This window comes from Alligator mississippiensis, chromosome 1 (assembly GCF_030867095.1).
Source record: "Alligator mississippiensis isolate rAllMis1 chromosome 1, rAllMis1, whole genome shotgun sequence".
Taxonomy (NCBI): domain Eukaryota; kingdom Metazoa; phylum Chordata; order Crocodylia; family Alligatoridae; genus Alligator; species Alligator mississippiensis.
In genome coordinates, this window is record NC_081824.1 from 435,553,939 (window position 1) to 435,578,675 (window position 24,737).

Sequence of the window (24,737 nt, forward strand, 5' to 3'; positions counted from 1 at the left end):
CATGGCTCCATGGAGCCCTGTTTCAAGAGTGCAGTTCATATGGGTACTCAGTGTAATGAACAAGGGAGCAGCAAGGACCCTTTCTTCATTCACTGTCCTGGTCTATGGAGCCTTCCCCTCATTCTGTGTACAGATGCTGTCAAAGTAAGAAGGTGATGCAGAGAGAAGCCCTCCCCACAATCCTTGTAATGCAAATGGGGTTGTGCATTTGATGAGCACTGTAACACAAGACTGTATTGGTAAGCAATCCAATGGCAGAAAGTGTCAGTTTTCATGCTGTGCATAGACCTTCGGCTCTGCTCTTTGTGCCTGTGTTATTTAATTGCACAATTACACGTAGTATATCACATTTTTAAATAAAAGACACTTTTTTATAATCTTTTGAGGCCTTTTTCATTACCTGATCATGTACAGCTGTCACTTATGATGCTTAGCATTCAGTGCTGCACACCCATATCTATAATAACAGAAAAATATTTTTTCAGATGATCATGTAAGGGTATCACTGTTTAGGTGGACAATAGACAAGTTAACTTTTGGCACTTCTTTAAATAACTGACTTTAATTTCCTTTTAGGATGCCACTAAATAGATCTGCTCTACAGAATGGGCCTGGAACAAATGGACCTGATTCTCTTTCTATTTAGCAACATACAAATAGTTACAACCAAAACCCTGGGAGTGGAGCTTGCACATTTTTGGTGACTGAAAACAGTCTCCAAAAGGTGCTGGAGAGTCTTGGTAATGTTATAAAATAAACATAAGGGAATCATTTGATACCAGAAGAGGGCAAGTGAAACAGCAAGAGGGTGAATTAACAAAAAGCTCAGATTTGATGAAAGAGGATTGTGGAGCACTGGTTCCAAAGTTGTGGTCCACAAGGCCACAGCAAGTGATCTGCTGCTGGTGCCCCTTTCCATTAAGGGTACATAATTGGTCTGTAAAAAGTTTGTTGGTCCAAAAAAGCCAGTTGAACAGCTTGTCAGAAGAAAGCAGGTGTACTGTATGGTACCGTGCCAAAAAAAACCCCTATTGAAACATAATTCTGCTTTGTTTTTCTGCCAAGGAATCGCAAGAATGTTATGCAAGCACGCTTCATATGCATTTCTCTACCCCTGCTGCATATACAGGACAAACAAGAGCTTTGGGATCAGCATGCAAGGAGCTGCATTGCTACAGTATTCTCACGCCTCCTTGTGAGTAGTAAACCTCTGTGTTTTATGCTAGTGCAGTCCTTGCAGAAGCCCTGCAAATGAAGCAAAGTCAATGATGTTTGCAAACAGCACCACAGAAACTCAGCCATGCAAAACACATTGCTACAGTGTGTGCAAATTATCAATGGTTAGAATTTATTGGTAGTAATGGTTTCCAAGTTGATACTTATTTCCACTGTTACTCTTACCACCCTGCCCTACTCATTAGTTTAGGAGCTGCCAAGCTGCTCTTTCAGCTGGAGAAGAGGAAGCATAGCCCATCTGCAGCAGATTCTCTTCGCAAATAAATTAAAATTAGCATATAGCCAGCTCCATAATGTCACATGTTATTGAGCACTCTTTCCTCAGGCACAGAGCAGGGGCTTTGAATTTATCAAGTGACTTGTCACCCAATCCTTAGGTAGTAAGATTATGCAATTAATGAAAAACAGACTTGTGGCAGCATCTGAAAAGGAGTCAAGTTCTGTTGATACACAGAGACTCTCAAACAAATTCTGCCACTAAATTACTGACAATCCTCTTTAATTCCTTGGCTTTTTGTTTTCTTTGTAAGGGAAAGCTGGGGACAGAGTGGGAAAAGAACAAAGGCCAGGGCTCAAAAGCTAAATCAATTAAACACAAATTACCCCAGTAACAATGCGCTGACAGTTCCTGAACCCCTTATGCATTTAACATACTTGATCTTGGCACTGCTAATAAAGTTAAATAAAGTTAAAGGAAGCCAGTTGTTGTCTTTTGCAATTCTGAATGATGCTTTTCAGAATTTCAGTGTTAACTTTTTTGTCAATTTAACAAGGTTTTTTTTTTTATATAAAACAAAAAACAACCCAACCATTAAAAAATGTATCTTTTTATTTTTCTCTAAAAGCAGAATTCATGTACATGTTTTGCAATGGTTTTCATGAGGTCTAAAATATTGTTAACAGATGTGAACAGTCACATCACAGTAGTACAAAACAGCCAGCGACGGAATTGAGAGGAAGTTTAACAATTAGTTCTTTAAGTTGTCCCAAAGTTCGCTGACCCTATCTTTTTCTTCAGGACAAACACTAAAATCCCAACTAATTGATACAAGTTCCAGAGAGAATATATGGGGAGGGAATGAAACACAAAATATGATTTATGCTGCTAAGTTCCCTGCATTTTTGTGTGAAGTATATATATTTTTTGTTGTTCAAATGTGTTTAAAAATGTGATCCTGCCCAGAAAATTAAAAAACAAACAAACCCTATGCCATGTTAACTTTATCAGCTGAGACAAAATGAAACCAAGATCGCTATGCATTTGAAAGGTGTGAATAAGAATTTGGACAAGTTGTTCAATATAAATATTTGTGTATGTTCAAGTGATCAGGAACAGAGTGGTAAAATTCACTGCTGCAGTTAATGTTAATGCAGTTTTACCTATTTACTGAAGTAGAGGATTTGAACCTACATACTGCAAACTTCACCCATCTCCATTTCAAAACAGAAACAAACTTGAGCCCTGATTCTGCAAAAAAGTATGCGTGTGTCTAATTTTGTACCTCTTTGTAATTCCACTGAAGTCAAGCCATCGGGATTATTCCTGGGCTTCAAGTTAGAAGTATGTGTAAGTATTTCTAGGATTGGCACTTCACGTGATGCCACCACATTCTGAATGAGAAATAAAAGATCTCTTGAGAAGGAAGTCCAAGCTTTTCACACTCTAGAGAGGCCATTACAATCACTTTAACTTACAATGCTATCAGTTAGACACAGAAGCATACAATTATAAAAATTATGACCACTTTTTAAGAACTTAAATTTGCAGCCAGCCCAACTAGTTATACAGCAGTATTAGCTACTGATTGAATTAACTCTAATTTGATAGCAGCCTTTATATACAACTATACCATTTTTATACAGAAAATGTAATAATTTTAATAGACTGCAAAAACATACATACAGTAGTATGATTCTCATGTGCACAGAGTGCAGAGATATACATCAATCAGCTATCCAGGTCGAGATATACATCTGGGCTGTCCTACTGGCAGTCTATAGGTTGCATGTGGCCCATGAGGAGTTAATGCACAGCCCTGGGCTCTCACTCAGCTGCTGCTTCCATTATCACTCTGAGGGCAAGTCTCCAGGCTCTCACCTCCTTCCTCTGCCTTTGCTGCACAGAACAGGGATCTGAGGGTGAGCCTGGGACTGAGGGTGAGAAAGGGGACACACTGCAACCATTGGAGGGAAATAATTTCCATGGTGTCTCTGAGGCAGCCAGTATAGTGCGGAATGGGCTTAGAACTTGGACAGCCCTGATATGCATGATTAGACGACTGACACATCAGTCGCTAATGAAGTCTTAAGAAAACTACAAAATTAAATTTACTCTGAATTCCTGGGCATGAAATCTAGAGTATAACCATTGCTATCTACGTCAGTTAGAATGGTCATTCAAAATGAATCTGGACTATCTACATGTTCAAGTTAAACAATACGTATATCGATTTTTATACAGTCCAAATAAAATTCTCCAGTGACTTCCAAACTTCTTGATACGTTTATAATGGATAGAAAATATGAGATCTGGCTTGGTTATGAAACCCTAGCCCTTAAACAACAAAACAAGACCAACATTCTAGCTTTAATCAGTTATTTGCTTTGTTTTGATGTTTTTCTTCAATAATAATTAAAACTTAGATATAAAGGTATAAATTATAGGAATAAATTAACATGAGTAACTGTAAATAAAAATAAATAATTCCTAACCTACTTTTATTTAAAAATATTTTTAATTGCACAGTATTATAAGTGTCCAGTAGCAAGGTAAGTCAACTGGATATTTTTCTCAACATTCGGGATATGATGATAGCAGTGTGTCTAGTATTTCAATCTTAACAAATCAAGAATACCTTGTTCAAATGCTTAACGGATGAACGTTCTGGTAACTTCTTAGTGTGGTCACCATGGGGGCTTTAAAAAAAAACTTCATATCTAACCTTCCTAGTCAAAGTTATCTACTTTCCTGACACAAAGCCACAGGCTTTTCGTTTTGACAAACACAAGGTGCTTTTGGTTTCATCAACATATTTGTTTTTGCCAGTGGTATTTTCCTTTTGCCTCTACTGCCAAACTCACCTCTCCTCCTTTCAGTTTAATTCATTTGTCACCAACCTAAACAGCCAACCCTTTCAGCTTTCAGCTTTAAGTGTGTCACCCAATGGCATCTCTAGATCTAGACCACCTCTTGCATGCTTCAATATTGCGTTTATAGTTTTGCTATTCCAATAGCTAGTTGGGGAATGTTATATTCAGCCATACTGAATAAAAAGGGTTACTTGACAAGAAAAAATCTTACCTCATAATATTAGCTGCAGTTGACAACTGGATTCAAGGATAAAAGGAAGAAATTTCTAAAGACAAAGCAGTGGTTAATACCATCACAACTTTGTTATAAAATATGGGCCAAATTCAGTCCTGGTGTAATTCCAGTCAAATCAGTGATGTTGTATCAGGAAAAAAATGCCTTTCCATGTTAAGATCATTTAAAAGAGTATCTAGAGCAGGGGTCAGCAATGCTTTTGGGCAGAATACCAAAAACACCCGCAATCTCAACTTGTAAGATGTTGGCTTGCAGGGGAGGATGGTGGGAGAGCCCTGAAAGACCTGATCTTTGTTGTGGCAGTGCAGCCCCGGCCCCTTTCCCACTGTCCACCCTGAGGCACACATGCCAAGGAAAATGCCTCTGCATGCCACACTCTGGCACCCATGCTGGGGGTTGCCTACCCCTGATCTTAATTAAAAACTTTATATGACAGTGAAGCTAGTTATACAAAACAGCCACAAATGGAAATACTATGAAAATACAGACAGGTAAAAGTACTGTATATTTACAAACTATTACTTGTATACCCAATAACACTTTGGGTGTTGTATTTCAAATACTGAAGGCAAGGAGACATGTTACCCTCTTTTCAGTAATGGTGGAAGCCTCCATTTTCTGGAGCTGCTTTATCCAGGACTGAAAGCCATAATACTTGATTAGAGCAAAGGGAAAATCCTTAGCCCAGGTCTTTTTACTTTTTAAAATATAAATCACATTACTTTGCAGTTATATTAATTTATCTTACATAAAACAATGTCAAGTCCCCAGTATTACCATTTCTTGCTTAATACTGATGACATCTTTTAGCTATTACATATCTAGCCTGATCTCTTCTCCTTGGAAGAATTTACAAGGTACTGCTTACCTTCTCTGTTGCTCGCAACAAAGAAGGAAATACCAAAGACCTAATGTTTTGTCAGCAGTACCCTTTTCTTCATACAACATAACCAAGTTTGAATTGAACTAAAATATCATTGCACAATATTAAAACAGTTGCCAAGTAACTTCTCATCTACCATTTTGTAAAGCGTTTTAGTGCTGTAGTACAAAGCACATAGTTGGACACATTGTTAAAATTCTAGCAATTAACTTATTCTAAATGATTAAATATACAAGAAAGCATTCAATGCTGATAGCTCATATCTGTGCACTGCAGCATGCAGTCCCATGTGATACCTCTCACAGGAAGCCACGCCTAATGATTTAACACTATAAGCCAAACTGCTACATGTATATATTAGGACATAATCTGATGCTCAAAAGATGAAATGTTTCTGTTACATATATATGTGTGTGTGTATAGGATATGTGTACACACACACACATGCACACACACTATATCTGCTCATATTTAAAAGTACTCAAGTTTTTGCAGAAGTCAATTCTGACATAAAAAATAAATGTAGAAACTCATTAAAACAAAACACTACTATAATCATTGCAATACTAAAATGGCTGCACCCACACTATGGTGTAGTATGCAAGTGTAATTCAATTTAAAAAGTACAACTAAGATCATTTACTGTTTTTAGACTCAGTGTCAGCAATGTATCGTCCTGTACATTAAAACACATTCTAGGAAGAATGGCTGACAAAATCAAGGAAAATGGTAGTCACAGGTGAACAGGTTCTCTCTCTCTAACCAGACAACCCAAGACAGCTTACGTACAACACCTCCTGTAATTGGTACAAAGGACAGATGAATGAAGATCCCAGATCAAACCAACAGTAAAAGCTGTGTAGAAGAACACTTCCTGAATTAAGTTTGCTGAACACGGTTCAGATTATTGGCTATGTCTATAAGCACAATGCTTTTTAGAAGCATTTACTGTGTACCCAAATCCTACTTCTCGCAACACACAGTGTTGCACAAGTAGTGAAATGTTTTCCTATTCAAAGGTGCTCGGACGTTCATTTCAGGCAGCATTTTACCTTTATTTTTAGTATGTTTACACTAGGTACAGTTAGTTTAGAAGGAAGAAAATGCCAATAGTTTTTTTAAAATATAATATATGAAACTGAGACAGACGCTTACCTAAATAAATAGCTGTATTTTTATTTGTCTAATCCTAGTATAGAGATGAAATCTATTATGTCAAATAAGGGATAAAATGTTGCCCAAAAATCTAATCATAGTTACACGTTTGTGTTTTCATTAGATCTACAAATCAAAATAGTTCTCAGTTAAAAAGATACAATTTGTATCAACAGTAAAAGGTACTTTCTGGTTCTTCAGGGCCTTACTTTAAATTGCAGCAATTGTACCATCATTATTAGCAGTGATTTGTAAACTAGTAAAATTTTAACATTGAACAACATTAAGCTGGAGGGAAACCTAAAATGATAGGAAACTGACTACAAGAATGTAAACAGAACTGTCATCATTTGCAAAATCTCCTTTTTTATATATATAAAAAGTGTGAGAGATGCTAGTAAAACCCATGACTTAAAACCAGAAATATCCCTTACTAGTGCTAGAACAGACTATTTTGTCCATTTCTAAACTACACTATTTGTGGCAAGACTGGGCCTACATAATACAACAGGCCAAAATCTAATTTCAGGAACATATACAGTATTTTACAAAAAAGTTTTTAAGTTATTATTTTCAGCTACAATATCATTACCATAGTGCAGTTAATAAAGTTGCATATCCTCAACACACGAAACTTTCTCGGGCCAGCCTTGATAAACAGTGAGAAAATCTAACAGTATCTTAAATACAAAACTTGCATTGAGAATAATTAGATTCATTTTAAAAACAGGTCAATATTTTATGAAAAAACGTGTTTTATCCAGTATACTTGTGCACCAATACAAAGGGGGAAAGGACACAAAACAACTGAATGGAATCCTGAGGTCTCAGTTCCATTTCTACTGAGCAGAAATACACAAGACCTGGATTACAATGCATGTGAACAGAAACATTAGTGGCCTATTTTAGGACATTCTGAGCATCTGCAGCTTCTTTTGGCGTCTAAAGGAGTTCCATATGCTCAGCCTCTTTGACAACTAGGCCATCAGGCTTTTGCCTTATCCATAAAACAATGGACATGAGTTGCTTTCCTCTGATTGCATTTGCTCTTACTTAATCAACTGCATCAACAAATCATTTAACTATTTTTTTTAAAAGCAATGAAAAAAGTGCCATCCTATAAATTACTAATATATTGTTACCCATTTCAACATTAACTGGTAACTTAACTTATTAAAAAATAAAGTCAGTGCTGTAGTAAATCTTTGTTTTCTATAAATAGGTGATTATAGCATAAAGAAGCCCACCAAAACAAAAAACAAAACAAGCAAACACCCCATCCACAATCTCAATTGGGATAAAAACTTCAAATTAAGCTTGGCTTGAAAATTGTTTCCCATGTCTATTAAAATCCTTCTGACTTTCTGCAGCTTGCTTTAATGCCTCATAGCTGAAGAACAAACATACAGGAAGTTAAAACAAACAAAAACAAAAACAAACATGTAATAAGAATAGAAAGTGCTGCATATAAACCCCTGATGCACCAAAGACTATTACCAGAGACCAGAGATAATATATATATATTAATTTAAGCTGGAAAGATTTTCAGCCATGAATATAGCCATTTAAAAACTTTCAAGTTAGAGTGTAAAACAAATCTGTTATTTCCAGTGCACGGGGCTATACATACAGATTCCATGATACAGTATTTCACATAAATGGATTACTATATAACCTCCTTGCTGAGAAGGAGATCACAAATGCTATTGTAGCAAACCTCCCTCAGCATTAGAGCTGAACTGAAAACTACCAGACACCACAAAGATGCATCATCTCTCAATAACCTAGCTGGGATTTTTCCACTAAAATGGCTGCAGCAAGTTGCTGAGCATCTGTCATGTGAGGGTTCCTTTTCATAACAATTCTCACAAGATCAGAGGGGAAGATGTTGCACAGATTTATATAAACTTTCTCCCGGGTGTCTTGATGCCTTGGAGGGTCTTGAGGGATTCCACAGTAAGGTATGCGCCAAGTCTGTTCTTGCTGCTCAGGTAAGCTTTGGAAGGCAAACTGTTCATAACATGGCTGTGTGGGATTACTAGGCAAGGAGTAAGTCTGGCGATAGCCATATGCATCAATCCCATAACTCTGCCTATCCCAACTTCCAAGCCCATCTTGGCCAGAATAAGGTTTCCTATGTCTTAGTGGAGAATTATCATACAAGCGTGAGTCTGAGATGCTTTCTATTCTTGTGGACACAAGGGCTCTCCCCAGATGCATGGTCTTTGAATGTGGTGAACTCTGAGGAGCAGAATAGTCATTAGGACAACTAGAACGAGCACCCACTGCAGGGTGCTGCAGATGTACAGCCATGTATGGAATTGGAGGCTTTTGGTGATGCTTTGGTTCTTCATGACTGTAACTCTGCACTCGTGTTAAAGGATCATGGTAGCTCTGTAGAAAAGGCTGTGAGTTAAGGCGGCCATGTGGGTGCATATGTTGGCACTTTAAGTTTTCTTCCAGTTGTGGGTCAGGTGAACTTACATAAGACCGATCATTGTAACCCACGTAGGAATCGCTACTACCGCAGCTCATACTCCCTTCACTGCTACAGTCGGAGGCTACAGAGCTAATTCTATAATCTGTATCTAAGGAAAAACGCCTTTCAGGACTTCGTGGACCAGATATGCTTAAATTTGAATATGCATTCAGCATAGAGTAATAGCCTACATCCACAGGAGACTCACATTTTGGATACTGATCATAAGGCATAGGCGTTCCATGATTTTTGGTTGCCATCATCATTGGAGCGTACTGTCCCTGCGGTCTTTGATCCTGAGATGGGAAATGAACTCCGGATGAAAGGCCATTGCCTAAAGGTGCAGTACTTTGGGGTTTTGCAGCAGAAGAATTCGGTATAGTAACTAATGAAGGTACAGACCTGGTTTCCAATTTGTTTTTGGTGGGAAGCTTTTCCTCCAAGTCTTGATAGACTTGAGTCCTTATACTAGGATCTGATTGCCTCTTTGGAGCAGTACGTTTGAGATCAGAAGTGCCATCATTCTTAGTGCTACATGGAACACTGTTGCTTTTCACCAATCCTCCTTCACTTGCAGTTTTAGCAGCTGTGCTTCTGGACATGGCACGAAGTTCATCAGCTACAGACCGCTGAGGCTGATTTCCTCTTTCTGGATGATAGTATTTGCATTTATGCCCATAGGTACATTTCTTTCCTATTAACAGTCACATTAGTCAAAGTAAAGAAGAAAAGAAAGAAGTGTTCAGTAATGTAAACTAGAAGATCTCTAAACTGTAAAGTTTTTGAGTGAGAAGAACAGATTTTAAAAGCACATGTCTGCATGTCCCTGAGGCAAAGCTTCCAAACCTACCTTCTTGTGTTGTGGAGAAAAGGATTGCCATGTGCTGCACTTAGTGCTCTAGAACTGTGATGCTCAACCTATTGCTTGCATGGGCCAGAGTGGCTTGGGGATGGTTCACAGCCTAGATCAGGCCCCATGAACCAGGATCAGGCCAAGAGCTGCAGGACTGGGGCCTGTACCACTTCCAGCCAGATCCTGGGTCCCTGGATTGGGCCCCAGGCCACCTCTGCAACATGCTATCTAGCCCATGGGGCTCCCAATGGGTCCAGAAACTTGGCAGCAGGGTAGTGGTAATTGATGCTACTACTCTCCCACTCTCTTATGTCTGATCATCTCCTAAACAGAGTGTGGCAATACTAAACTGGTTTTCAATTGTGATTTTCAGTTTTCGAATGTAGTGCACTAAACCATTGTAATGTTCTTTTATCTTCCTAGAAGGTAATATTTTCACCACTTTTAAATAACATCCTCAGTTTTAAGTGTTTGGTTTGGTTCTATTGTAAATACAGGGAAATCTCTTCCATATGAAGCAAGCCTGTGTAACAAACTGTGGCTGCATGCAGACAGACTGCCTCATTGTTAGACGTGATCAAACTGGAAGGGGAGGCATAAGCCACTGAACACCTGAACAGGAGGAGTCATTACATTAGCAAGCAGGAGGCTTTCCTAGTTACTGAGGTCACTTGAAGGGGATATGATCAGTCAAGAAGTAATTAATGACTACTTTCTTCCATAATAGTCTGGCATGCCCAGATGCTCAAAGACATGCTCTACTTGGGGTACCCCTTTTTATAATGAAGCCTGGTCAAACAGATTGTATACCACAGGACTCCAAATCAGACTAAAAACCCTTCTGGACCTCAGATACTTAGGACTAGCTTGCCTTACAGGAGGAATATGGAATTACACTGTGTGTGATCACATCTCTCTGTATTGGCTGGTGCTCCCAGTAGCCAACAGCCTTTTACTTACTGAAGACTAATAAAGTTACTCCTTCAGATTAAGTGGTAGATAGAGACAAATTCTTTAAATAACAAATGAATTAAACATGTCAGTTCTCATTGATCTAGTCAGGTTGGTTCGAGTCATGGTCAAAAAAACCCCAACCCTATGTAAACATTTCACTATTCTTGTCACAAGGATAAAGAAAAGAAGGAGTTCATTTCATATCTTCCAATAGCAGAGTATGTAAATCAAATTACCATATGGACATGGTTGCTTCTTGTGTTCTGGAACAATTGGTTTCTTCCTAAGAAAATTGTCCAAACTTGGGCCATGACGGCCAAGAGGATCATCAGGAGGCATGAATCTATAACACATACCAAATTAAAATAAAATAAAAATGAGTTAACTTTATCAAGCATCTTACAGAATTTCATAGCTACAATATAGAATTTCAGCTACACTATTACTACCAGAGTACAGTTAACAAATGTTCCATGTCCTTGGCATATAAAAACTTTGGGCAGAATTCCACTGGATACACCTAGATAGCGATTACCCAGCTGCACACATGCCATTTTGGAACTTGCATGCAGTTTGCGATCAAGCTCTTAATGCACTCTGGGTGTGCAAGTAGCCATATGGCTACTGAACATGCTCAGTAGGACTGCACTCTGGCTAGGCATGTAGATGGCACTATATCCTTGTAAGGCCAGGTGAAGACCTGAAATTATAACTGCATAAAAACCCATGACACCATGGAGTGGGGGTAGGAAGAGCACCTTCCATCTTTTAATTCAATAGCCTAGTGGTTAGGACACTCACCAAGGAAGATCTCAGGTTCTCACATCTGATCCCCAGTACAGTATTCTAACCACCTGGTCATATTAGTCATTATTTAAACCCCTTTCCAGCCCACCCCTTGAAGCTGGACATCCAAAAGAGTGAGATATGTGGGGAAAGGGGAAAGAGTGTGAGCCAGAGGGTGTGTGGTTCCATGAGATAGATGGTTCTTTGGATTTAGGGGCCTGGACCCTTGCTTCTAATGGGGCAAAAGTGTGTCCATTGGACTGCCCTCCACCCATTTTATCCAGTCAATATTAGATGCATCGTGCAGTGGCTCAACTTCAAGTGGAAGACTAGAGACGGGACTGGATAATGGCTAACCTGTGTTATAGTGGGTAGCGGGAGATGCAGGTTTCAACCCTCTCCAGATAAAGGGAGCCTAGAACCTGGGTCTTCACTTCCTGGGCAAGTGTCCCAACCACTAGACCAGTGATTCTCAAATGTGATGCCATGGCACCCTGGGGTGCCTTGAGATCCTTTCAAGGTTGTCATGGGATGCTGCACAAAGTTAGCACTGTTAAGTATGCAAATATGATTTAAAAGATAAACCCAAAGATTTTAAATAGGAATCCACAGCATTAAAAACATTCAGATCTGAGTTCTCAGCAACAGAAGAATTGCTCTATTATTTTTCTGCAGTAAAAAAAACAAGTGAAAGCTAAGAGCTGGAATTTTTTGAGTGGAGCCTTTTATCAATGGGAGGTGCCTTGAACTTAAAAATGTTGAGAACCACTACATTAGGCAATTGAGACATAACATGGAAGAGCCCTTCCTAATCTCCCTGGCAGCTTCAAAACAGTGATGGGGGTGCTTGAACTAAAGCTCATTGGACTTTAAGTCACAGTTTCAAATGTCAGTATCATCGAATGAGCTTTAGTTGAAGCAACCCCAGAGCCATTTTGAAGCATGGGATACTGAATACATATGCTCCTGCAAGCGCTTTAATTAGAGCAGCACTCAGGAAAGCTCTAATTAAAGCCCCCTGCCTCCCCTCCCAGCCCAGAGCACGTGTATAGACGCCCTTTGTGTTCTTGTTGCAACCACTCATAGGAGAAGACTGCCCATTACAATAACCTGTTACGTGTATTCTATAGCAGTAAACACTATCCAGAAAAATATATAGCACAGAAAGTCTGTATATGCTGCAACTAAGAACTTGACAAATCAGAATCAGCCAACAAATCAGCAAGTTCCAAACATACTGTTCTGGAAAGCATCTTCCACACTACAGCATCTCTCTAACAATGATAATTCCCAGGATATCCTCCAGAGCCATCTTGCAAACTGTTTTACAGTTTTACAGTTTGCAGGCCTGCAGAGCATTTCCCAGCACAATCCTGCATCCATAACTGTAGCCACAATTTTAAGCCTGGGTGCTTAAAAATAAGGCACTTCACCCAATTTTTAACAGTTAAACTGATGTGACTCAACTGTCAGTGATGCTGAGCAATTCCTGCAGCCACAGGCATCCACATGAGCAGCAGGTGCTCAGCCTGTTTGCAGTTTAGTCCCTGTCTATGCAGATGCCAACATATAAATTAAGGAGCTTACTTTTACATTATTACATTTGAAACTGTAGCTTAAAGTGCCTTAAGAATCTTTGTTCCTCACAGAACTGCCTGGGTGTTTTACGACATGGCACACATGCAATGTACACAATAACTCAGCACCTTAGGGCAATTATATAAGCCCATTAGATAATTCAATCATTTTTCAGTCTTTGGGCTCTTCCAGGACAGGTAGAAAAGTTAAGGAATTCAAAAGGTTAGGGACTAACAAAATGATTGTTAATACTCTGGCAAAGAGCAATTTTCAAGGCTTCAATGATTAAGATCAGACCCAAAGCCTTTGATTTTCTTCATGTGTAACTAATAATATTAATGGAAGCTAACTTGAACAGAAACCTTTGCAGGGGCCTTTTCTCTATACATTTTTTAAGTGGTACAAAGTCAGGATTACTTACTTGTCATTGACAAATGAATACATCAGCAAACGTTCATCTATGAACTTCTTCCATTCTGGTTTTTCATTAGCTAGGTCCCTGTAGTTATCATTAGAAACAATGATACCATCTGATTCAAAAGCCAGCTTCACTATGAACCGGTCGTCATAGCATACCACCCTTCTCCCCTGCACACGGCGGGACGGTGTGAACACCAAGATTTTCTCCTTTTCTAACTTACGCAAGATTTCCTGATCTAGAAGTAATAAGAAATGAGCAATGTTTTAATGTCTGCAGTGAATAAAAAACTCATTTGATCTAAAGATCTTAGGGTTGAGGCAGGAAATCAATTCAGGTACAAAAAATGTCTTTTCACAAAATAGTTATAATCCAGCAGAAAGTGTCTGATATTTTAAAATTAACATTCATTAATTGACCAGCAACATATTTATAAAGTAAATTAAAACTTATCGTTTTCATAGGCCCAACACAGAGGCTTATGTTCTGTGATCACCTTGTTGGTTCTGCAGCAGTTAACAGATACACTATTTCCCAAGTTGATAATTAAAAGTCCTGAACTACCCTGCTATCAGGAACAAATCCCACAGGATACAAACATACCTACCCCACTGGGGTTAGGTGACTTCGGTTCAGTATGGAGACCTCATCCCTACTGCACTCAATGTTTCCCTAGGACTAAATTGTTAAATCAAGAGAGAACTTTTCATCCCCGCTGAGGCCAAGCTTCTAAAATAGCTCCAGTAAAGAAGACTCCTTTTATAACAGATGATTGAAAGATAGACAAGAAATTAGCAGAAAAGATTCTTCCCATCAGGAATCTCCAATTCTGGCTCACCTACTTTTCTAACCTGCAGAGTCTAATATTGCCTCCATCCCTAACAATATTGGAAGCTGACAGTGCTCACATTAAAGAAATGGACTCTGGCTTCATCCCTGGGCCACACAGGATCAGACCAAATAAAAGCAAGAAAAAGCTATCAGACAAATCAGCTAGTTACTATCCAGTAAGGGCAGCAAAGATATGGCCCACAGGCTGGATCTGGCCCATGCAGCTCTTCCATTCAGTCCACCAGTGAATTTGGGGCAATGAATTTGGAAGCATAGCGGGGGGAGGGGGCTACCATGGAATTCAGGAGTCTTGCTGGACAACAGCACAGGCAGGGGGGCAGAGGAGGGCAAGTAACCTGGGCTTGCTTATGCTGCCTCCACTGCAGCATGGTTCTGCTTGGCCCATAGTTGCTTGCTCCACCATCTCTGCTGCCACCGCTGCTGTTGCCACCTCAGCTTCTGCTGGTCCTGCTGTAGCCACTGGCCCCACGGATCCAGCCTGCAAAGAGCTGTATGGTCTGGTCATGGCCAGGGCAAGTTTGACACCCTTGCTCCAAAATATTTATCTCCCTCCCTGGCCAAGAAATACCTTATTTTGTTTAAAAAAATCAAATCAACCCCCCCCCCCCCCCAAAAAAAAAACAACCAAAAAACAAAAAAACATCAAAAACAACCAACACCCTTCCCCACCCAAAAAGCAAAAAACCAAAAATCACCCACCCCATCTTTGGACCTATTAAATTAAGTGTATTTTATACCTTGGAGACCTTTCTGGCATTTGGCAAGTTCCTTTAGAACAGCCAGACCAGTGGAATCAAAGAGGTACAGCACAGCATGACAAATTTATACAGGTTGAGCATCACTGAAACACACAAAGAAACACTCACATGATACCTAGTATTTAAGCACTTGAGAGGCTTAAGAGCAGATTTTGACCTCAAAGAGCTAAACAGCTTTTTAGAGTACAAGAAACTTCAGAGAACCTTTTTTATTTGGAATAAAGACAACACTATTTGGGATATCAACTATTCTACTCCTTAGAAACGCTGAAGATTTGAGGTCAAAAACATTCTTTTCAGTACCAAACCCCTCCTTTCATACAATAACTTATTAAATGCTTTGAAACGTAGTAATGTGAAGAGACTCCTATTATGCCATACTGAGATGACTGGCAGGTAAACACCCTGTCATTCTCCCTTAGAAACTATGACAGCTATTCATTTATACTTTCATTCTAAATACTAAATTCTGAAGAATACCAAAACAGCCTATTTGGTAGTCACAGTTTCAATCAGTGGGAAAAGATAAAGTCTTTTTCCATAGGTGTTTTTTCATTATCTGCTTAGGGCAGGTCATGCTGGGAACTCTTCAGGTTAATTAAAAAAAAATTCTAGATTTCAAACCGAAGGAAGGACTTTCTCCTCCTTTCTTGATCTAACCCAAAACGCATTGCAGAGAAAAGATCTCATCCTACCCTGACATGATGCTGGCCCTAATTTTCATCTAGAAAAGCAAACCACATCCAATATCAAGTCAGACAGGATGATTTTTGTCTCTCAAAATAAACTCACTGCTCCTAACAGTTAGAGCATGTTAGTATGGGTTTCTAGTGCTACCTCACTACAAAAAGAATTCTTCCCTGCTGTTTAAATGAATTTATGTACATGCAGCTCCAGTAATCTATGTGCTCCCAAGATTACTGTTAGTCTGATTTGCTGTACAATATTCATCAGTTTTGCTAGTGTATTCATTCCTGGGAAGATGGTCTCCTGGATATTGCTATACTACCACAAGTGACCTCTTGTGATAAATTCCAGTTTGCTTGCCTGCCTGTTAGTCACCCATGCAGGACTACAACCCCTTAGCTTGTATTACTAGAGTTTTTTTAAATTGAAACCCATTCTACAAGAAAAAGAAAATTCCTTGTGGTTACTGTCTTGACCAGTGGTGCTCAACCTTCCAGCCATAGGGGCTGGATGAGTGGGACAGGGCTGGTCTAGGGGCCAGATGCATGTGAGGTCAGCACATAAATGCAATCCTGAACATTGGGCAGCTAGCCGCACCATGACCTGATGATTTAGCGTGCAGAGCTATGTCACCTGGTCCATGGGAGTGACAAATTTCCAGAACTGTGCGCAACAGGAAAGCAACAATTAATACTGCTACTGCTCCCCCACTGCCAAATTTCTGGAGCTTTGGGAATCCCTGCAGGCTGAATGAGACAACTCGGTAGGCTGTATCAAGCCTATAGGCCAGAGGCTGAGCACCACTGGCCCTGACAAATTAACTGTTTATCAAAAAATCTGAGTTTCAGTACACATAGCAGATACAAACGACACGTCCTCAGTGGTATGAATAGAGACTGGCAAGCAGAAAAGGGAGCGAGACTAAAAGGAATTTTGCTGGTGATGAACCATGCATTCCCCTAATTTCTTTTTCCCTACCTGCAGATCACAGAAAAGGTCTTACACCAAAGATACTTCACCACAGAAAATATGTAGTTGCACTTAACTTATTCCTCTCATGCTTACAGACAGTCATTAGGAATTACACACATTGTACTACACTGTTCAATAGGCAAATGAAGGCAGGCCAGAGATTACCTGTGATAAGAGCATCCGGTCTTGACTGTTCTTTCCTCCAGGCTGGTACAAACACTGTAACATCTTTGTGACCTCTTTCCAAAAACCAGTCTACAGCTAATTTTATTCCTCGACAAGAAAATACTTCCTTGTTGCCATGGCTGAAACAGACATAAAAGAAACACTTTATTCCCTGAATGGAACACAGTGCAGCACACATCTGCTTACGCTCAGCAATGCTGTTAACCCCAACATTGTGCCAGGACTATAGACAGGAATGACTAGACATGTCTTTATACACCCAAAACTATGACATAAATGTAATTACAGAACGAGAACTTTGGTACGGGGGATAGCTTGTTCAGGTTGGCCAGACAGAAATAAGGGAAGAGGTACTGCTTTGTATATCAAGGACATATATATTTGATCTGAAGTTCTGAAGAGTGGAGAGGCAGGTTTGTTTAATGTCTCTAGCCTAGATAATATCTCTGGTTAGATAAAAGGAATGAGGGCAATGTCACACAGGGAAGCTAATCTGGTCAGGTACGGACCATCTAGTCAGGATGATGAATTAAGCTATTTTTAAGTAACTATTATGCAGGCAATGCTACATCACTGTAGCAACGTGCTATGGTGACGTAGTGTCAGGGGTCACAAACCATGATGCCACAGCTATGTTGCCGTAGCAACACGCTCCTTTGTTATAGCACGTTGCTACAGCGACACAGCTGCTAAAAATAACTGTGTGTGGTGTGCACAGCGCAGTATACGCTGTTACGGCACCATCATTTAGTACTGCCTTTTGGAAGTACTAAGTGATGGCGCAGTAACAAAGGTGCTGTAGACATGTAGATACACCTTATCAGAGGCATCCATAGGACAGAATCTAGAAGTGTATAACAATACAGCAGGACCCATACACTTCATCAACTACCTGGGACATGTTTGGGAAAACCTTTTGTTTCAGAAGTGGGAGCAGCTATTTTAGATCTGGTTCTGACTAGGGGACAGAAATTGATTAAGGATCTAAAAGATGGAGGGTAATTTGGGTGCAAGTGATAAAAAATGACTGACTGCTATTCTAAGAAAAGACAGGTCTGAGAGCAGTGGAGTAAGGGTACTGGAATTCAGAAAAGCAACAAAATCATGAAACTAGTAGACAGGGTCTTTGGGGAAGCTAAAGGGTTAAAGGGATGCATATGAGCTGGCAGTTACTGAAAGAGGCTCTGTCAAATGCATAGCAGCAAACTATCTCCATGTGAAAGAAAGGTAGAGTCCATTACAAATACCTCAGAAACACTTTACTCACCTGAACATGGCACTTAACTAAGCAGGAGCATAAAGGAAAGCACAAGCTTGCAAGAATAGAATCAGAAAGGCTAAATAAAAGACAAAATTAGTTTCTCTAAGCAAGGGATGTACCAGGCAACACAAAAAGGTTCTACAAAAAGGAAAAAAAATGGAAGACTTGGCCCATTTCTGAAGAGTAAAATTACAGATGATGCTAAGACCACTGAAGTGTTCTGTACAGTTTTTGCTTCAGCGTTCACAGAGAAAGTTTAATTGTGAACAGACACCTAACAAAAGTAATTAATTAATTATTAACAACTTTTCTGCCTTTTATAAGATCCCCACTACCTCAATTAGTTTGTAGTAGGATTTTGACATATGGCAGAGGGATTATCTGGTGCCAGGGAGGTGTCATTTGCTGGCCAGATTAATTATTCATTATTCATTAATGATTTGGATGATAGGATTGAGTGCACCCTTAGCAATTTCGCACATGACACCAAGTTGGGTGGAGTTGCAGACACCCTGGAGGGAAGTGCTACGTTCCAGAATGATCTTGATAAAACTGGAAAAATGATCTGCAATTAATAAAAAAAAAAATCATCACGGACAAGTACAAAGTTCTGCATTGCAGATAGAACAATGTCCTGCCCGGGTAGACTGGGAAATAAGGTTGCAGTACTACAGAAAAGGACCCGGTAGTTTATAGAGGATCATAAACTAAAAGCACATCGTTGTTGCAAAAAAACCCAACAACATATTAGGCTGCATTAATAGGAACTTCATTTGCAAATCAAGGGAAGCGATTTTTACACTCTTCAGCATTGGTGAGACCTCACTGCTCCAGGTTTGCATGTCACACTTTAGAAACAATGTAAACAAACTGGTGTTCAAAAGAGCAACAAAAGTGATTTGAGCCCTGGGAAACATGACTATAGATTCATAGATTCATAGATGTTAGGGTCGGAAGGGACCTCAATAGATCATCGAGTCCGACCCCCTGCATAAGCAGGAAAGAGTGCTGGGTCTAAATGACCCCAGCTAGATGCTTATCCAACCTCCTCTTGAAAACCCCCAGGGTAGGGGAGAGCACCACCTCCCTTGGGAGCCCGTTCCAGACCTTGGCCACTCGAACTGTGGAACAGGCTAAGTAGTCTGGAGAAGAGAAGACTGAGGGGGATTCATAACAGTCTTTAAATATCTGAAGGGTAATAACAAAGAGGATGAAGATAAGACTTCCCTACGGCTGCAGGGGACAGGATAAGGAACAATGGTCTTAAATGGCAGCAAGGAAAATTTAGGTTGCATATACGGAAGAATGTTCTTAAAGGCTGGTTAAAGAATTGGTCTTTAAGCTACCGATCTAGGTTGTGAAATCTCTTTCCTTCAAAGATTTTTAGTGCACATTTGGCTGGTATGATTTAGTTAAGAATGATCCTGTCTTGAGCAGGGGCTTGCACTACATAACCTCCTAAGGTCCCCTACAGCCCTACTTTTCTAAGATGCTAAAAAAAATAATTATTGAGAATAAAAATCCAACCTGCATGGGTTTTGATGAATGCAGCAACAAACATCAAACTGATCTAATTTCCTTTTTAATAGGATAGCTTTCCTAGGGCATAATGGAAAAGCACTAGGTATATGTTAATTTTAGTAAGGTGCCTGATATGGTCTAATTTGTTATTCTTTTAAGTTAATAAATTACAGTGTAAATGTAAATCACCAAAATGGGGGCACACAACTGGTTGAAAAATAGAGCTGAGAGAGCAGCAATCTAAGGTTTTCTGTCAAGACTGGGAAGGCACTTAAAGCAGGGTCCCGCTGGGGTCCTGTAGGGTCTGACCTGGTTCCAACCTTACTCATTATCTAAAGTGATACTGGAGAGGGTTAGAGAGTCCTTGAGACCAGGATTAGAATTCAGAATGATCTTGAAAAAAATGGAGAAATGGGAGGAAATGAACTAGATCAGTAGCTGGCAACCTTTCTGAGCTGCAGGCTGGCTCTGGTATAATGTGGGCCAGGGGGCTTCAGTGGCATTCCAGCGGTGTTCAGCAGTGGGGGGGGGGCTTTACCTACATTTGTGGTGGGCTGGGCACTGGAGACCTATGCCAAGGCCTGGTGACTGGAAGCTGCATCCAGGCCACTGCCACAAGCCAAAGAGTACCAGCTGCCCAGCCCCAGTGCAGACTGCCACCGCTTGGCCTCAGCCCCAGAGCAGAGAAAGCCCTCTGGCTTGATGGCGTATAAGTTGCCAACCCCTGGTTTAAATGCAATTCTGTAAAAGACAAGTGCAAAGCACCTTACTTAGGAAAAATAAATCAAGTGCACAAATGTGACATGGGGAATAACTGGTCAGGCAGCAGTTTGGCAGAAAATAATTTGGGGGTTGTAGTGGATCATTAGAGTAGATCACAGGCTATACACTGGTCAATAATGTGATGCTGTTACATAACAGGCCAATCTCTTTCTAGAATGCATTAACATTGTATGCATGACAAGGAAGGTAATTATTTGGCCCTGCTCACTGCTGTTGAGACCTCAGCTAGAACACTGTGTCCAATTTTAGGCATCATACTTGAAGACACAGACAAACTGGAACAAGCCCAGAACAGAAGAAAAATACAAAGAGGCTTGGAAAACATGGCCTCCGAGGAAAACTCAGTTTCCTCAGAAAAGAGCAGACAATGTTAACCATCCTCTAGTATGTGAAAAGATTAATAGATTCACAGATGTTAGGGTCGGAAGGGACCTCAATAGATCATCAAGTCCAACCCCCTGCATAGGCAGGAAATTGTGCTGGGTTCAGATGACCCCAGCCAGATGCCTATCTAACCTCCTCTTGAAGACCCCCAGTGTAGGGGAGAGCACCACCTCCCTTGGGAGCCCATTCCAGATTTTGGCCACTCGAACTGTGAAGAAGTTCTTCCTAACATCCAGTCTAAATCTGCTCTCTGCTAGCTTATGGCCATTATTTCTTGTAACCCCCAGGGGCACCTTGGTGAGTAGTCTCACCAATTCCCTTCTGTGCCCCCATGATGAATTTATAGGTAGCCACAAGGTCGCCTCTCAACCTTCTCTTGCGGAGGCTGAAGAGGTCCAGGTGCTCTAGTCTCTCCTCGTAGGGCTTGGCCTGCAAGCCCTTAACAAGTGGCCCTTCTCTGGACCCTCTCCAGGTTATCCGCATACCTCTTAAAGAGTGGTGCCCAAAACTGCACGCAGTACTCCAACTGCGGTCTGACCAGCGCCCGATAGAGGGGAAGTATCACCTCCTTGGTTCTATTCGTCATGCATCTGCTGATGCACGATAAAGTGTAGTTAGCTTTGCTGATGGCTTTGTCACACTGCCGACTCATGTTCATCTTGGAGTCCACTAGGACTCCAAGATCCCTTTCCACTTCCGTGCTGCCGAGCAGGTAATTTCTTAGATGTTATAAGAAAGCTATCAACCAGTTCCTCTCTATGCCTGCCAGTCCCTTTGTGTGGACCATAGGTTGCCAACCCCTGGTTTAGACAAACATTTGCCAAGGATGCTCAAAGTATGCTTGATCCTGCCTCCTTCCAACCTTCATTCAATGAAAAAGAAACAGGAAGACAGGAGTAAAGGGCTACAGTCAGGACAGTCAGTTGTCATACTTGTGATATATTTTATTTATTGTGTTGTGAGGTGACGCAGTCTGTAACAGTTGTCAGCAGCGACTGGGCCTGAAACTTTCATCACCAAAAAAAATAACCTGCCCCCCACAATCAGTTTAAAGGCATGGCTGTTATTACTGACAGCTGTAGAGTTGTGGGGCCAGTGTCTAGAAACAGATTTGATCATACGCTGAACCATACAGCCATTTTTGTGTACTGACTGCAAAACTCAGAGTTGTTGTGGATTCCAATACGCCCCTGTTTAGCTTTGGAGGGGAAAATTATTTAATATCTCTTGAAATACCTACAGTACTACTACCATGCCACACTCATTACGCCAATGTAATGACAATTTTTCTAGGAAATGCTGGACATTCTGCAACTTTTCTTGATGCTGATAAGCAGAACATAACTGGTTAGTTCTTCACAACTCCTCAGTAAAAATAAACAAATAAAACCAATGTACACTATGGATGAAAGACTTATAAATGTGCACAAAGGTTGGTCTTTTACCTCTGGGCACCCATGTGGCCATTCACATGCACAGGGCTTTGCACACAGAAACCTGTAACTGGTATTTCTGGGACTTAGATGACCACGTTGACAAGCAGAGCTGTCCCTGTGTGGGGGGTGGCCGGACAGCGAAGCACATTTGGTCATTCAAGCATCCAGAACAGAACATACTAGAATGCCACCCATAATAGCCAACAGCATCTCAAGTTATATCAATGCCTGCTAAGATACAATTAGATCTCACAAGCACAGGGTAACTGGATCTGTTCAGTAATAGGGTGACAAGAAAAGGTTCCTTGCTAAATAGATAGTGCTTTTAACTGACACGACCCCTGGATTTTATTCTTGCTTCTCCCAGGTTTTCTGGGTAAACCACTTTTGCATTGGTGAACTACTGCTCTCTAGGTCTTAGGTCTCAATTTTCCCTTTTGTAAGCAGGGATATCCACGTTCTTTGTAAAGCACATTACATGAGTTAGGTATTAGCACAATGATCATGTGTGGATATTAAAGAGCCTGCAGCACATTTCCAAAGAATCAGGTATGCTTGTTCCAGTTACTGGCCAAATTCTAGTTAGTTTATTCTACTGTAACTACCTAAGGCTAATTTGTAGTAAAAAGCAGTTTTCACTGCTAGCAGTAAAGAACTGTATCGCACTGTTGTGCTGTTTAAAAAAACATCTGTGATTCTCTCCAAAAGTAGTCCAGAAATCCTGACCTCAGTAAAGGCTATGAGAGTTTTGGTGATGATATAGTCTGGTTATGAACCTAGCAAAAGCCATAGCATGTTAGTAGAGAGGGAAGGTGTTCATGTTATAAATAATGCCTGAAGTATATGTATTGTGGCAGAGGTACACACATTTTATCTACCTTGTAGACCAAGCAGGCAATTATGAGCTACCAAAGGTTTTGTTTCTGCGACTCTCAAAGTGCAGTTGGAACTGGTATTACAATTCGTAATTCAACCACAAGAATTTAAGATAATTGACAAGAATATTTATGACCAAAATGTCTCTAAGAGTAAAATACATAGTGTTTGTGAATACTGCTGTCCTCAACAGACTTGCTTCTGCCTTTGCTGGTATCGATTCACTTCATCAACTGTTTCATAGATGTGACAAGACAGGAGATCAAGAATTTGCTTTTTTCTCCTTTAGTTTTCCCCCCTGTACAATTACCTCGAGTGTAGAAGAGAAGCATTTCTACTTCTTTGTCCATGAAAAGATATTTTGAAAAGTCATTTAAAAATGGCAGAAGTAGCAAGCTTTCAAAGAGTAAATAAACATGCAGTACTGCAGATGCCTGGGAGTTATATTGAATAAGTGTTAGGACCTAGTGTAGTGGTCTACTTTGGTGCTGCTTGTAGAGAGACAACTTGACTACTGTACTCAGTAAAATGGAGGCAAAAATATGTTCCTTGTCCTCCTAATGAAGTGCACATTTCCTCTTTATACTCCTGTTATGAAAAGCTCTCCCACACACTTATTTCTCTGTCTTCTTACAGCCACATTTACACACAATCATTTGGGTGTTTTATTTTAATATAGGACTATAGTAAATAATTAACTTTTCCTATGGAGCTAACACACTGAAGTGCTGCCTAACAGCCTGCATAGTTAGGGACAGAATACCTGATAAAACATTTCTGCAACCTCTGTTACTTTGCTAGTACACATCTACAAAGAGTGGCTATGCATTTTAATCACAAGGTATACTTTAGACAGCAGTGGTATACAACTAAAATGATGACCAGATGAGACGCTGCATGACTTCAAATACACATACATTTAAAAATGGCAATAGATAAGATAGCTGAAGGTATAAAAAAGTTGTTAAAAAAAATAGAAATGACTGGACCTATCTATCTACATAGAGAGATATAGATCTATATAGATATATATATAGATAGATAGGTCCAGTCATTTCTATGGACCCCCCTCCCCCCCCTGAAAGCAACTCTCTTACACAAAGATTTTATTCATGTATGAATATACAGCTTTTTTTCATGGAACATAATTTAGGAGAAACAATGATGTGATGTTAGGAAGTCCTTTCCTTCTCCATCTTGACTCCAATATTTTCCCATTATACCACACGAAGAAAGAGAGTAGTGCACACAATATAATCCATAAAAAGCATTTTCACAATGGATCTGACCAGTGAACAATTTTGTTCAACATCTTATTTCTCAAAGTAGTTAGCATTAGGTGTTTTCAGAGGAA

General features: G+C 40.1%; 1 protein-coding gene across 5 annotated transcripts in view; it reads right to left on the bottom strand.

Annotated features, from left to right (window-relative positions):
• Window positions 1–2,047: 2,047 nt before the first annotated feature.
• The window catches only part of ZC3H12C (zinc finger CCCH-type containing 12C), a 64,335-nt gene continuing 41,645 nt past the window's right edge, over window positions 2,048–24,737 (bottom strand). For all 5 annotated transcript variants that reach the window (XM_019481992.2, XM_019481995.1, XM_059720779.1 and 2 more), the window contains 4 exons: window positions 17,102–17,241; window positions 13,671–13,905; window positions 11,122–11,228; window positions 2,048–9,772 (listed from right to left, as the gene is read on the bottom strand). In XM_019481992.2, coding sequence (XP_019337537.1) covers window positions 8,376–9,772; window positions 11,122–11,228; window positions 13,671–13,905; window positions 17,102–17,241 — 1,879 coding nt within the window. In that variant the 3' untranslated portion in view covers window positions 2,048–8,375. The remainder of the gene's footprint in view (window positions 9,773–11,121; window positions 11,229–13,670; window positions 13,906–17,101; window positions 17,242–24,737) is intronic.